Source organism: Mustelus asterias, chromosome 15 (assembly GCF_964213995.1).
Source record: "Mustelus asterias chromosome 15, sMusAst1.hap1.1, whole genome shotgun sequence".
Classification (NCBI taxonomy): domain Eukaryota; kingdom Metazoa; phylum Chordata; class Chondrichthyes; order Carcharhiniformes; family Triakidae; genus Mustelus; species Mustelus asterias.
This window is the reverse complement of record NC_135815.1, coordinates 15104363-15119100: the sequence shown is the minus strand read 5'-3', so window position 1 is coordinate 15119100 and position 14738 is coordinate 15104363. Positions and strand designations below refer to the sequence as shown.

At 45.8% G+C, this 14738-nt stretch overlaps 1 protein-coding gene across 1 annotated transcript in view; it reads right to left on the bottom strand.

Annotated features, from left to right (window-relative positions):
- The window catches only part of LOC144504789 (proton-coupled folate transporter), a 93518-nt gene extending 80200 nt beyond the window's left edge, over positions 1-13318 (bottom strand). The window contains exon 1 of the mRNA XM_078230530.1: positions 13040-13318. Coding sequence (XP_078086656.1) covers positions 13040-13141 — 102 coding nt within the window. The 5' untranslated portion in view covers positions 13142-13318. The remainder of the gene's footprint in view (positions 1-13039) is intronic.
- Positions 13319-14738: the final 1420 nt, after the last annotated feature.

The window sequence follows — 14738 nt, the reverse complement described above, 5'->3', positions numbered from 1 at the left end:
CAAAGGATGGTGAATCTGTGGAATTTTCTATCCCAGAGGGTTGTGGATGCTCCATCATTGAATACATTTCAGGCTGGGTAGACATATTTTTGGTCTTTCAGGGAATTAAGGGATATGGGGAGCAGGCAGAAAATGGCAGCTGAAGCCTAAGATCAGCACAATCATATTGAATGGCTTGAGGTTGTTTTCGTTAGAGAGAAGAAAGTTAAGAGGTGACTTAATAGAGGCATACAAGATGATCAGAGGATTAGATAGGGTGGATAGTGAGAGCCTTTTTCCTCGGATGGTGATGGCTAACATGAGGGGGCATAGCTTTAAATTGAGGGGTGAGAGATATAGGACAGATGTTAGAGGTAGGTTCTTTACTCAGGGAGTAGTAAGGGCGTGGAATGCCCTGCCTGCAGCAGTGGTGGACTCGTCAACATTAAGAGCATTCAAATGGTTATTGGATAAACATATGGATGATATTGGAATAGTGCAGATAAGAGGGGCTTTAGATTGGTTTCACTGGTCGGCGCAACATCGAGGACCGAAGGGCCTGTACTGCGCTGTAATGTTCTATGTTCTAATGGCGGAGCAGGCCCAATGGGCCATGTGGTTTACTCCTGTTTCTATTTATTATGTTGTTATGCTCCATGCTAATCTGTGCATGTGCAGACTCTGAAAATTGCTGTAGGGTGGCACAGTGGTTGGCACTACTGCCTCACAGTGCCAGGGACCTGAGTTTGATTGGGTTACTGTCTGTGTGGAGTCTGCATGTTCTCCCCGTGTCTGTGTGGATTCCCTCCGAGTGCTCCAGTTTCCTCCCACAGTCAGAAAGACGTGCTGGTTAGGGTGCATTGGCCATGTTAAATTCTCCCTCAGTGTAACCCGAACAGGCGCTGGAGTGTGGCAACTAGGGGATCTTCACAGTAACTTCATTGCAGTGTTAATGTAAGCCTACTTGTGACACTAATGAATAAGCTTTAACTTTATCTTCAGTGGAGTATTGGCGATAAATACCAACAGTTCCAGCATGTTGAGCATTGTTACCATCGCCATGCCTGACATGTTACATTTTTGAGTCTTCCCTCACTAACTAATTTCAACTTTTCTTTCTTAGTGCACTGTCGGAGCTGAGGGTGTCAACTCCCGATGTACAGCAGAGTCTAGCCTTGCTTCCAGATCTTGGTTCAAACAGCCAGACCAATTTACATATAACTGTGGCTTGGTAATTGAATTTGGCTAATGAGCTATTTACTACCTCCATGAAATGTTACCACGAAAGCATAACCGGCCTTGTTTAAAACACAGAGCAAGTCATTATTCATTATTTGTGTAAATGAAAAACATTAAGTTTTCTTATAGATTTACAGTCGAACACTTCCACCAGCACCAATAGCAGCACGGTGGCACAGTGGTTAGCACTGCTGCCTCACACTGCCAGGGACCCGGGTTCGATTCCTGGCTTGGGTCACTGTCTGTGCGGGAGTTTGCACGTTCTTCCCATGTCTGCGTGGGTTTCTTTCGGGTGCTCTGGTTTTCTCCCACACTCCAAAGGTGTACAGGTTAGGTGGATTGGTCATGCTAGTTTCTCCCTTAGTGTCTAGCTAGGGGACTAGGTAGGGTAAATGCATGGGGTTATGGGGATAGGGCCTGGGTGGGATTGTGATTGGTGCAGACTCGATGGGCCAAATGGCCTCCTTCTGCACTCTAGATTCTATGAACTTGCTGAAATAAAATAAGACAGAAATTGTAATTCTCTCAAGAGCCATGCCAAATTGATCAATAATTTGCTGACACATGTGGCATTTCTTCTTACAGAAATGTCAACCTGTTCCAGGTTTTTAAGCAGCCCTTAGTCTTCTTTGGACAGAGTATCTCTTTTATGCAAGACTGTAAATTTTAATTCGCCAGTCAAGTAAGTTCAAAAAGAGTTCCAGGTACAAACAACAGCAAAATCTGCATGTTTTTGAAAATCACACTTCGACTCCACATCAAGCAATGCTACAGAAAGTTTCAGAACTATCAGGACTGACTTTGATGTGAGTAGGCAGTCAAACTCCAAGTACAACGGTGATATTTTAAGAAACGACTACGAAATCAAAACTTATGCAAAAATTAACTGCATCGCAATGACTACATATAAATATAACACATAAATAATATATATATATAAATAAAGAGAGTTATATTGATTAAGACAGAAGCAGTTTACATTTGTTGCAGCACAGGATATCTGGTACAATCCAGTGGTCTGCTAGTTACAGGCAGTCCCTACTGATTCACAGATAAGCCAGGAAGTTTGGTCTGACCAACTAATCAGATTAAGCACAGTTAAAATATCAACTGTGAGTGCTAACGACCTGGATGAGATATGAACAGTGAGTCATTAAGCAATTCTAGGCACCAAAAGCGCAACTGTGCCTTTGAACTGGTTTGACGGACCATTCATTCTTGGGCTTACTGAACCAGAAATAAACACTTCCGTCTTGCCTGGAATTTTTAGCTCACTTCCTTTGGATCTGTGAATTACGAGTTACGGCTGACAAACCGAAACAATTCTTTGAAGAAATAATGGAAAAAGGAAATGCAATGGATGTTGTGTGCATGGACTTTCAAAAAAGGTCTTTGTCACATAGAAGGCTGGCTGATAAAATTAAGACACACTGAGCAGTATTCAATGATGGGGATAGGAGTTGGGGGGGTTGGGTGTGGGGGGGGGTGGCTTGCCCACCTTCTGGCAAGTTGGCGAGAGCCCCTCACCTCCTCTTTTAGGGAAGACCCTCTGCATTAGTGCACTCAGGCACTAATTGGACAGCGACAGGCCTTTCCCATAAGACCATCAGACATAGGAGCAGAATTAGGCCACTCGGCCCATCGAGTCTGCTCCGCCATTCAATCATGGCTGATTTTTTTCTCATCCCCATTCTCCTGCCTTTTCCCCATAACCCCTGCTCCCCTTATTAATCAAGAAGCTGTCTATCTCTGTCTTAAAGACACTCAATGACCTGGCCTCCACAGCCTTCTGCGGCAAAGAGTTCCACAGGTTCACCACTCTCTGGCTGAAGAAATTCCTCCTCTTCTCTGTTCTAAAGGATCGTCCCTTTAGCCTGAGGTTGTGCCCTCTGGTTCTAGTTTTTCCAACTAGTGGAAACATCCTCTCCACGTCCACTCTATTCAGGCCTCACAGTATCCTGTAAGTTTCAATAAGATCCCCCCTTCATCCTTCTAAACTCCAGCGAGTACAGACCTGCCCAGACCTGCTGTCCAATTAGAGGCAAGCAGATTTATTTATTTATTTTATACTTTTCCAATTCAATCAAATCAAATCCAATTCAGAGTCTCAACAAGTTGAGACATTTCCGATCCAGGCTGACAAGACAGGGCGAGCGACCAAACCACCCTGTCCTGGGCCCGATCTACATGAGCCAAGCTGATTGGAGAAGGGGGAGGTTCCTCCTCCAAGACTTGGGCTCATTTGCATCTTAGCCAAAAGGCCGAGATGCCGCTTTTAAAAATTGCTTCATATGAAACATATGAAGCCTCAGCATAACCTAATGACCTCAACCAAGTGCAGCATCCTCTCCATGCTACACTTGATCTTAGCCAAAAGGCCAAGAAGCGATCAAGAGTGAGTTTGTTGCCAAACAGCGAAAGGCCACGTACACGAAGGTGCCGCTGAGATTTACTGAACAGCAGTGCCACCCCTCCCCCATTCAAGGCCATGCTCATCCCAGGCCACAAGTGAGTGATGGCTGGGTGGCAGGGTAGGGAGTTGTGGTTTGCGGGTATGGTCAAGGTGGGCAGGGAGGGTGGGTACAGTTGAGGAGGATTCCCAAGGAAAGAGGCTGGCTCTCAGCACGGCCCCCCTTCCCAATGCTGGGTCCCTAGATCATGCCCCAGCAGTCCACAAGCAACCCGCACAAATTTGCTAGTCGCACTCCCTACATGTCAAGCCCCCTCACTAGGCACTGGGTTAATAACAGCAGCAAGATAAGGCACATAAGTGAACGCTAATTGCCCAGTTAAGGGCTTCAACCTGGTGGGTGCAAGAAGGCAGCAGAGTCTCCATCTGCCAACCTCCCTCCTGATCGAATGCCCCTCTGCCACCAAACGCGGCAAGGGGGAGGGCATTAAATTCTGCCTGTTGTATTAAAGGCAGCACAGATAGGAAGTTGATTAAAGGATAAAAAAACAATCGTGATTAATGGAGAGTTCAATCCTGATGAAAGGTGATTGACCTGAACCATTAACTCCATTCTCTCTCAACAAATATTGCCTGATTTCATGATTAGTTCCAACATTTGCTGTTTTTTATTTGGAGATTTGTTCAAAATTAAAACATGTTTTGATTAAGTAATGGGGAAGAACTATTTCCACTGATTGGTGGTGGGTTGGTAACTAAAGACACAAGTTTAAGATCATCACTGAAGAAACTATGGAAAAGAGTAGAAATTTGTTTTTATATACAAGTGCAGAGCAGTCATTAGGACATGGAATAAACTCATGTGAACCTCACCTCCCACCCAAGATCAAATTTACTTTATATTTGGGTTCCCCATGGCGCTTCAATCCACCCACCAGCCTAAAGATTGAAGCTGGGTGGGAAATAGCCTTTAAGTGGCCATTAATTTGGGAAAGGGCAGCTTCCTGTCCAAGGCCTTTTGATTTGATTTATTATTGTCACATGTATTAGTATACAGTGAAAAGTATTGTTTCTTGCATGCTATACAAACAAAGCATACCGTTCATCGAGAAGAAAAGGAAAGAGTGCAGAATGTAGTGTTACAGTCATAGCTAGGGTGTAGAGAAAGAAAGGGTGTAGCAGGAAAGAAACTGTTCTTGAGTTGGTTGATACGTGACCTCAGACTTTTGTATCTTTTTCCCAACGGAAGAAGGTGGAAGGGAGAATGTCTGGGGTGCGTGGTGTCCTTAATTATTCTGGCTGCTTTTCCGACACAGCGGGAAGTGTAGACAGAGTTAATGGATGGGAGATTGGTTTGCGTCTTGGACTGGGCTTCATTCACGACCCTTTGTAGTTTCTTGCGGTCTTTGACAGAGCAGGAGTCCATACCAAGCTGTGATACAACCAGAAAGAATGCTTTCTATGGTGCGTCTGTAAAAGTTGGTGACAGTCATAGCGGACATGCCAAATTTCCTTAGGCTTCTGAGAAAAATTGCTGCAAGGTTGGGGATGGGGGTATTCTTTTTGGCCATGGAAACAGTACTGGCTTTCCAATTATTTGTACCATCAGTATCCTGATTTACCTTTGGCCTCTGTGCAATTTGTTTTTGACTTTTAGCCTGAAAGTAGAGACCTGACAAATGAAAGAATTGCAATTTTTCAGGCGGATGAGAGTCTGTGGTGGGCAATGTTAATTCTTTGTCCTGCAACACATCATTCCATTCAACATTATCATGGCACAAGTTCCTTTTCATGAGAGATCTTCAGACTAGACTTCCCCAAGTCTACAGAACACAAGAAGAAAAGTGCCCTGTAAATTGCCCAAAAAGTGGTCTCAGAATAGCATTTCAGCCTTAGACCGCCAAGCACAATCATAGAATCCCTACAGTACAGAAGGAGGCCATTCGGCCTGTCGAGCCTGTACTGACAACAACCCCACCCTATCCCCATAACCCCACATATTCACCCTGCTAATCCCCCGACGAGGGGCAATTTAGCATGGCCAATCAACCTAACCTGCATATCTTTGAACTGTGGGAGGAAACCAGAGCACCCGGAGGAAACCCACGCTGACACGGGGAGAATGTGCAAACTCCTCACAAACAGTGACCCAAGCCGGGAATCGAACCCGGCTCCCTGGCGCTGTGAGGCAGCAATGCTAACCACTGTGCCACCGTGCCGCCCAGAATGAGTCAATCATTGAACTGAATGATGGGAAATCAAAGCTAAGTAGAACTCAGAAGGTTGCTTTCCACAAAACGTCCCCTCCTGGTGATAAAAAGTACTGTGCTTAGGAATAGCTGGTCGGATTTCAGGGTAGAAGGCGGGGTGAGAGATGTTATGCCTTAAGTGGTCATGTGGAGGACCATTAGGTTAAAGAAAAGACCGAGAAATTAATGATGTAAAAGTGGAATTTTGCACACCTCGGCATTCATGCCTCATTAATATGAAATTTTCCAGGGCATGTGACTTACACCAAAAAGAAATGACTGTTTCTGCAAACTCAGAATAGAGTCATACGGCCCGATTCTCCCCAAAAAAATCTAAGTGCTGAGTTGGCAGGAACAATGGTATATTTCACAACTGTTTTTTCAGTGGGAGTTTAGACTAGAATCTCCCACACTCTGTGCAATGCAGAGGTCACAATCATGAATATCATTAAAAGCTCAGGGGGCGGGGCCTATTCACGTCAGAGTCTGACAGTTCCGGAACTCTGCGCATGCGCAGTGGTCCCGATCTGTCAGCCTCCCGTTTGCCCGGGACCCCCACAGTGCTGGCCCATCAACCCTCTCACAGCTCAATCGCAGCCCCCACAATCAGTCCCGGGCCAGCCCTGACCACCCCCATCCCAGAGCGCCCCGATCTCCAGCCCCCCCTCACCCTGCAGTGACGATCATCCCCCGCCCCTCCCACCCTGGCAGACCCCTACCCATCCCAACAGACCCCCCCCAACGGGAGGCAGATCAGCCCCAGGAGGCAGTTCCCCCCTTCCCCCCCCCCCCCCCCCCCGGCAGACCAACCCCCCAGCCCGCCCCGATCTCTGGCCTCCCTGCAGCCCCAGCCAAATCCCAATGCAGAGTGGCAGTGGGACTCTCCGCCCCCATCAATCTCCCCTAGGCCCCGTCCACAATAGACCCCACCCCCCTGGGCATTGCACTATGCCCGATGGGCAGTGCCAAGATGCCACCTGAGCATGGGCATTTTGCCCTTTGAGTAGTGCCAGGGGACACGGGCACTGCCAAGATGCCCATGCTATAGGGGTACCACCCCCTGCCACCTGACCCCTGAGGGGGCCCCAAATGCCTCCCTTCACTTCAGCGGGGTCTCCCACTAGTCCCCCAAATGTAGGGAGCTACTCTAAACCCCACTGGAGTGAAATACTCATAGCGGGGTGGGAGATGCTATCGGGCCTGGAGAATTCAGTCCCGAGCCCGATAATGATATTTAAACTACCATTAAAAACAGATTAAAATCACTTACAATTGAGTAGTCTCAGCTGCGCCTGCTCTCTGGTGGTGGGAGATGCGCATGCGTCGGGAACGCATGCGCGAATTCCGCAAAATGGCCGACACGCGCATCTCCCAACCCGACACGCCAAATAATCTGCACGTTGCGATGGGAGAATCGGGCCCATAAAGTCATAGGGCAATACAGCATGGAAACAGGCCCTTCGGCCCAATCAGTCCATGCCAACCATGGTGCCCTCCCAGCTAGTCCCAATTCTCATGTTTAGCCCATATCCCTCGAATCCTTTCCCATCCTTGTACTTATCCAAATGCTTTTTAAATGTTGCTATTGAACCTGCCTCAACCACTTTCTCTGGCAGCTCATTCCACACACGCACTACCCCTTATGTGAAGAAATTGCCTCTCATGTCCCTTTTAAATCTTTCCCCTCTCACCTTGAACCTATGTCCTCTAGTTTCCAATTCCTCTTCCCTGGGAAAAAGACTACGTGCATTCATCCTATCTATGCCCCTCATGATTTTATATGGTCAATTGAATGGAAAGAATTGAAACTGAGATGGACAAATGGGTAGTTGGTGCATCTCTCAGTGGAATTTCAGATTCTCTTAGCTAGTTAGAAGACCTTCTTCAAGTCTCCTTTGCTGGTCATCTTAACCTAACAGATGTCCCTTGAAAAGTATAAAATATATTCATGGAATGAGCCTGAGAGACGTCATCCAAGTTAAATAATGGGGCTATATCAGACATTCATGGCAGCGATAATTGTGTCACATACACGGTGTCTGAGATAAAGGAAGTTGAGAGTTAAACCAGTTGGATCTGATAACAATGTCGCTTGCGTGCAAATTGGGTTCAGTCAGATTACAGAATAAACCCCACTGCTGAAGGGGCTCACCAACATTGTGCCTCAGAACTTAATAACACCATTGTCTCAGCAGAATTTGATCAATTTGACCACATCTGCTTTTACAGACAAGGTTTATATGCTGCGAAAACATTGTGAACCACCAGCACATAACTTCCCAATTAATGGTGTTAAAATCTGTCAGCTATCTAAAAAAAATTGCCTAATTTAATCTCAATTTATAATAAGGTCAGATCTTTTGTTATGTTGTGAAGAAACTGAAATAATTACCTGAAATTCGGGAACTCCAATTCCCAGCTGACCCCCAGGTCTCCTGCGCATGCATTGACTGCACAGGCTTGTCATAATATGTCTTTAAGGGAATTCTGCATGACATCATTAGAAAGGAAGTGTGTCAAGCAATCCAGTTTTAATTTTGCATTTGCTTTTTAGCAGAGCACAGCACTGTGCAGACAGCTCTGCCGGTGATGCCTTCAAGATTTTTGTCCATGTACATCTGTTCTCATATGCCAATTCTTAATATGCGTATTTCGTGTTTTTTTTCCATTCTTCAAGCTGGAGGCTGGTCTTGCCCACCTCCACGGAAGAAAAGAACAAACGGCATGAAAAGCAGGTCAGATGACCTCAACCGGAAAGCCATTCCAGAGTTGTTCCAGGGACCAAGACATGGGGAAAGGAACAAGGAGAGGCCCATGCAGGGACAAAGACAGGGATCTGAAAGAGATCCCAGAAGAAAGTCCCAGTTAAGAGATAGGGATCAGACGTAGGCCCTTAGAAGTCAGGCTAAAGAAAGGAGCAGAGCAATCGGCTCCAAGTTAAAGAGGTAACAGACTTGAAGAGGGCTTGAGAAAAGCCCTTAAGATCCAAGGTAACCAAGGGTTGGTGACACCCTACTGCAGGCCTATTGGAGCAGCAGTGCTCTACTTGGCACAGCTAAAGATCTGAACTTGTGCTTGACTGAAACCCTGGAGGTGAGTCCTTGTTGAAGCCATCCGAGTGGGAGTGACTTCTGGAGACAATTCCAAGAGGAGTTCTTCAAACGTGGAAATTGGAAACCCCCATGAGTCTGGTCAGCTCAGGGTGTGACAAACATCTGGAGGAGTTGTTGAAAAACCCATGGAACCTGCTTTGGTCACGTCTGTCATAAATTTTGGTGTGTAATGTGTCTGATCACAGTTCATCTGTTAATTTCAATATACCTCATAGTTACCCTGAATATTAGAGTATAAGATGGATATTGTAAATTGTTTTATTTTGCTAAATTTTTATGTAACTATAAAGAGATTGCCAGGGTAAAGAAATAGTGAATATCTGAATCATCTTCTTGTGTTTGTATTGTGATTGTTTCCAATCTTTCTGCCCGGTGCAAGTTTTCTTGTTTAATAAATGTTTTAGACTTTGTGTTAAAACTTAATTCCTGTGAATTGGTTCAGGAATTTTCCCCCATGGTTTCTAAAATTAAAACAAAGGTAGAATCTATCAAGTCAGGTTTCACTCTGGGTCTGACTTGCCCAGTAGTAAGATCACCTGAAATAGTTACAACATAATTAAAAATTAATAATTAAAACCCAGTTATTAGTGATTTACAATGATACACTGAACTCCCTGTGTAACTTCTGTTACAAATTTTGGTAAGTAACTTGATTATTTGTTATTCAAACATCTACCCAACCCTGTCTATAACTATTTGATTTTCATTAATTGTTTGTATACTATTTTAAGAATAATAGTTATGTTTTGCAGTCAATAAATAGATAGTGCATGATTTGTTCTCTTTAATGATCAGATAAGAAAAGGTTAATAGCTTCACACATTAGTCTCATGAGTATCCTAATTGAGGGTTGCTAAGTTAAACTCATTCAATCTTAACTGAATAATGCAAGACAGATCAGTTGGCCAATATCCATTGCTAAGGAATCCTCCAAGCTATTCATCTGTAAGAAATTAAGGATCCATTGAGACATTTGTCAGGATATCAAATGTAAGGAAGTATGTCAGCATGGATTAAAAATGGGTGAAAGGACAAAAAACAGATAGGTTCATGGCCGTTTTCAGAGATGCACAGGACAATGTTCCCAATGAGCATACAGTAGCTTTGTTATAAGGTCATTAAAGTTTATTTATTAGTCACAAGTAGGCTTAGATTAACACCGCAATGAAGTTACTATGAAAATCCCCTCATTGCCACACTCTGGTGCCTGTTCGAGTACACTGAGGGAGAATTTAGCACGGTCAATGCACCCTAACCAGCATGTCTTTTGGGCTGTGGGAGGAAACCGGAGCACCCGGGGAAAACCCACGCAGACAGTGACCCAAGCTGGGAATCGAACCTGGGTCCCTGGCGCTGTGAGACAGCATTGCTAAAAGACCAAATAATGCATGTACATGGTTGTACAAAAAAAAGGACAGCACACTGAAAGGAACAGGCTGCACACAGCTAAATTTTGAAGGGAATATTGGTCCAGATATCCACGTTAATAAACAATCTGGATTTGTGTGTACAATGCTATCAAAATAGGCAGATAACACAAAAATATGAAGCATAAAATAAACCAGTCCAGAACAAGTTAGTAATTTGGTTAGGTAGATGTCAGATGAAATTTGATGTGCAGAAAGGCACAGTGATATATTTTGGAAGAGTAAAGAGTAAAGATAATGCTTTAAAAGAATCAGCAGATCAGAAAGACTTAAAAATTCAGATACAGCACAAATCGTCAACATGTGGTAGCAGCCGCTATAACACAAACACCTAATTAATAGGAGCGGGAGTAGTCCATTGGTCCCCTTGAGCCTGCCCTGCCATTCAATAAGATCATGGCTGACTTGATCATGGCCTCAACTCCACTTTCCGACCCACCCAGCCCCCCTCGCCACCTTTGACTTCATTATGGACCAAAACATCTGTCTATCTCCGTCTTTAGACCCCACTGGTGCTGTCTGAGGTAGGTAACTCCAACAATTAACAACCTTCAGGGTAGGAATCCCTACTCAACCCTGTGGGAATTTGCAAATTGCTATTGACTAATTGCTGGAGTTTTGCATTGTTTCTCATCCCTGCATTAAATGTGAGACCCTTTTTTTTGAAACCATGTGTCCTACTTCCAGCTTTCCCCCATGAGGGAGAACACTGAGGTAGAAGGGTCTGAGGAAAAAGTACTGGTGTTCAGTTGAATTTACCAGTCTCATTAACTGTGAAATCAATGGGATGGTGTCCTAAGTGATTCAGCCCACAAAATAGTGTACAGCAACTTTAGTTAATTTATTGAATCCCTACAGTGCAGAAGAGGCCTTTCGCCCTATTGAGTCTGCGCCGACTCTCTGCCAGAGTATCGTGCCCAGGCCCAACCTCCTGGGCCGATCCCAGTAACCCCACATATTTCCCCTGCTGATTTCCCTAATCTACATATCTTGGAACACTAAGGATCAATTTAGCATGGCCAATCCACCTAACCTGCACATCTTTGGACTGTGGGAGGAAACCGGAGCGCTCGGAGGAAACCCACGCAGACACGGGGATATCGTGCAAACTCCGCACAGTCACCCAAGGCCAGAATTGAACTGTGCTAACCACTGTGTGACCAATGCTGCCCCACTTGTAGCCTTCCTTATGATTTTAAGAAAGTGCCCAGTGCAGGCAGCTTTTTCAAGGTTCTGATTGTAAAAAGTAAAAAGTTTATTTATTAGTCACAAGTAGGCTGACATTCACACTGCAATGAAGTTAATGTGAAAATCCCCTAGTTGCCACACTCCGGTGCCTGTTTGGGTATACTGAGGGAGAATTTAGCATGGCCAATGCACTTAACCCGCACGTCTTTGGGACTGTGGGAGGAAACCGGAGCACTCTAAGGAAACCCACGCAGACACAGGGAGAACGTGCAGACTCCGCACAGACAGTGACCCAAGCAGGGAATCGAACCCGGGTCCCTGGTGCTGTGAGGCAGCAGTGCTAACCACTGTGCCACCCAAATGCACCATTAGGGAGAATGAGAACTTTGGACAGCAAAGGCTGGTGCCGTCACTTAGAGTGATAAAGCACTGACTGCATTTTCCATAAGTTAATTGATGGACAGACCAGATTAAGGGGCTGTAAAATGAATGACCTCCCACTGCTTTGGATCCAAATCCAAGTGCAAACTGGACAGAGTTTAGCAGAGTAATTAAGACAAAACAAATGATAGAAATAAAAAATGCATGGAAATTAAAGTTAAAGGGGGCAGAAGGCAGAAGAGATCAACAATGTTATGAAAATATCAATTAATAGCTCATTTACTGCAGGTGTTTCTGGATAACTTAAAAATGTGGTTTGAGGTCAGAAATCTAAAAAGAAATTTGCAAGGTGAATATATTGACACATGGAACTGCCAACAACTCTGAATTCAGGGAATTTTCACTTAGTTCTAGCTAATTGGATGAACAATTAGCTAACAGACGGCGGGCAGGATGTGGGCTGCAGAGGCATTGCACAAATACAGCCACATCTTAGACATCTAATAAAAGCAGCTATTACAGTATTTTTGACACTGTCCAGCCTAGCTCGGGGAAACCAAGCAAAAACACCTGCAATTAGTGAAAATAAACCTGCAAGTTCTGACAGCAAATGACAAAAGTACCCCCCCCCCCCCCCACACACACACACACACAAAGTACCCCCCCACACACACACACACATACGTACACCCCCACACACGCACACACACATACAAGTAGCCCCTCCACAAACACACACACATCCACACACACACGTAACCCCCCACACACACACGTACCCACCCCCCCACAAGTACCCCATCCCCCCACACACACAAGTACCCCACCCCCCCCCCACACACACACAAGTACCCCACCCCCCCCCCACACACACACAAGTACCCCATCCCCCCCCCACACAAGGACCCCATCCCCCCCCCACACACACACGTACCCCATCCCCCCACACACACACACAAGTACCCCACCCCACCCCTCCCAACATACACACGTACCCCACCCCACACACACAAACAAAAATACAGCAGAATAATACACATCATCTGTACCCACCTTCACCAAGATGAGCCGCTGTAAAGCGAATGAATTTAAAAAGGTCGAAGCCAAGTAGAGGAAGATGACAGGCTCCACGGTGACAATGGCCCTGGGATTCATCAGGAGTTTAGTCAGGACCAGAGGTTGGGAGCGGTCGAGAGACAACTAAACTTTTGGAGAACTGAAATAAATGTTTCCACAACTGAACAGCTGATGGGATCACATGATAATTTTTGGTGGCGGGGAGATTGGGTGTTTGCAGAAGAGTTTCATACTTTGACAGGTCAGTGGTTCCGCGCGGCGGCGCGGGGCGCGGCGGGGCGGGGCGCGCGGACAGGTGAACACCTGGACCACACCTGAGCGTGCCCAGGTTGTCCTCCCCTCAGCCCCGAGCTGCTGGCCAGGGGAGAAGGGACAGCCTGCCTTTCTGTCTAACTCTGCGGATGACAAGACTTCACAACGGAACACCCTCCCTCACACCCTAGGAAGAATTCTGCCGGGCTTGTGAGTTGTATTGCTTTTTTTTCAATCGCATGAAACTATTTCTTATTCTCTCTCTCTCATTTCTTGAAAGTCAGGGGACAAGAGTTCAGAGAATTGTGGTTCACTCAAAGTGTCAGAGGCGACAATTGTTATGTAACTCTCTCAAAAAGGACAGGCACCACTCTCTGTATGAATAGATTCGTGGTCTGACTTTATTCCTGCAAACTTTGCGACTTACATTTCCTGGATATTACAGTAGTAATTCTATCTGTGTGCATTATATACCATCAGTCAGTTTAATTGCAATGATAGGAAAACAAATACTCCAGGATAAAATTAATAGTCACATGGAGAGATGTGGGGTAATTAAGAAAAGCCAGCATAGGTTTCTTAATGTTTAACCAATTTGAATCATAGAAACCCTACAGCACAGAAAGAGGCCATTCGGCCCATCGAGTCTGCACCGACCACAATCCCACCCAGGCCCTACCCCCATATCCCTACATATTTACCCGCTAATCCCTCTAATCTACGCATCTCAGGATACTAAGGGCAATTTTAGCATGGCCAATCAACCTAACCCGCACATGTTTGGACTGTGGGAGGAAACCGGAGCACCCGGAGGAAACCCCCGCAGACACGAGGAGAATGTGCAAACTCCACACAGACAGTGACCCAAGCCGGGAATCGAACCCAAGTCCCTGGAGCTGTGAAGCAGCAGTGCTAACCACTGTGCTACCGTGCCGCCCTGGGAGCTTGCTTGCAGAGAATACAGAGCGGATGCAGATAATGCTGTTGATGTGGTGTACATGGACTTCGACAGGCATTACATCCTGCAGGGCAGAAGGAGGCCGTTTGGCCCATCGAGCCTGCACTGACAACAATCTCACCCAGGTCCTATCCCCATAATCCCATGTATTTACCCTGCAAGTCTCCCTAACATAATGGGGAAATTTAAGCATGGCCAATCAACCTAACCCGCACTTCTTTGGAGAGTTGGAGGAAACCAGAGCACCCGGAGGAAACCCACGCAGACACGGGGAGAACGTGCCGACTCCGCACAGGCAATGATCCGAAGACAGAATTGAACCCAGGTCCCTGGCACATGAGGCAGCAGTACTAACCACTGTGCCACAGTAATGCACCGCGATGCACTGCCACACAACAGACCTGTGAGCAAATAAAATTGGCTGAGTGACAGGAAACAGAGAGTAGCGATTAATTAGGCGCTTTT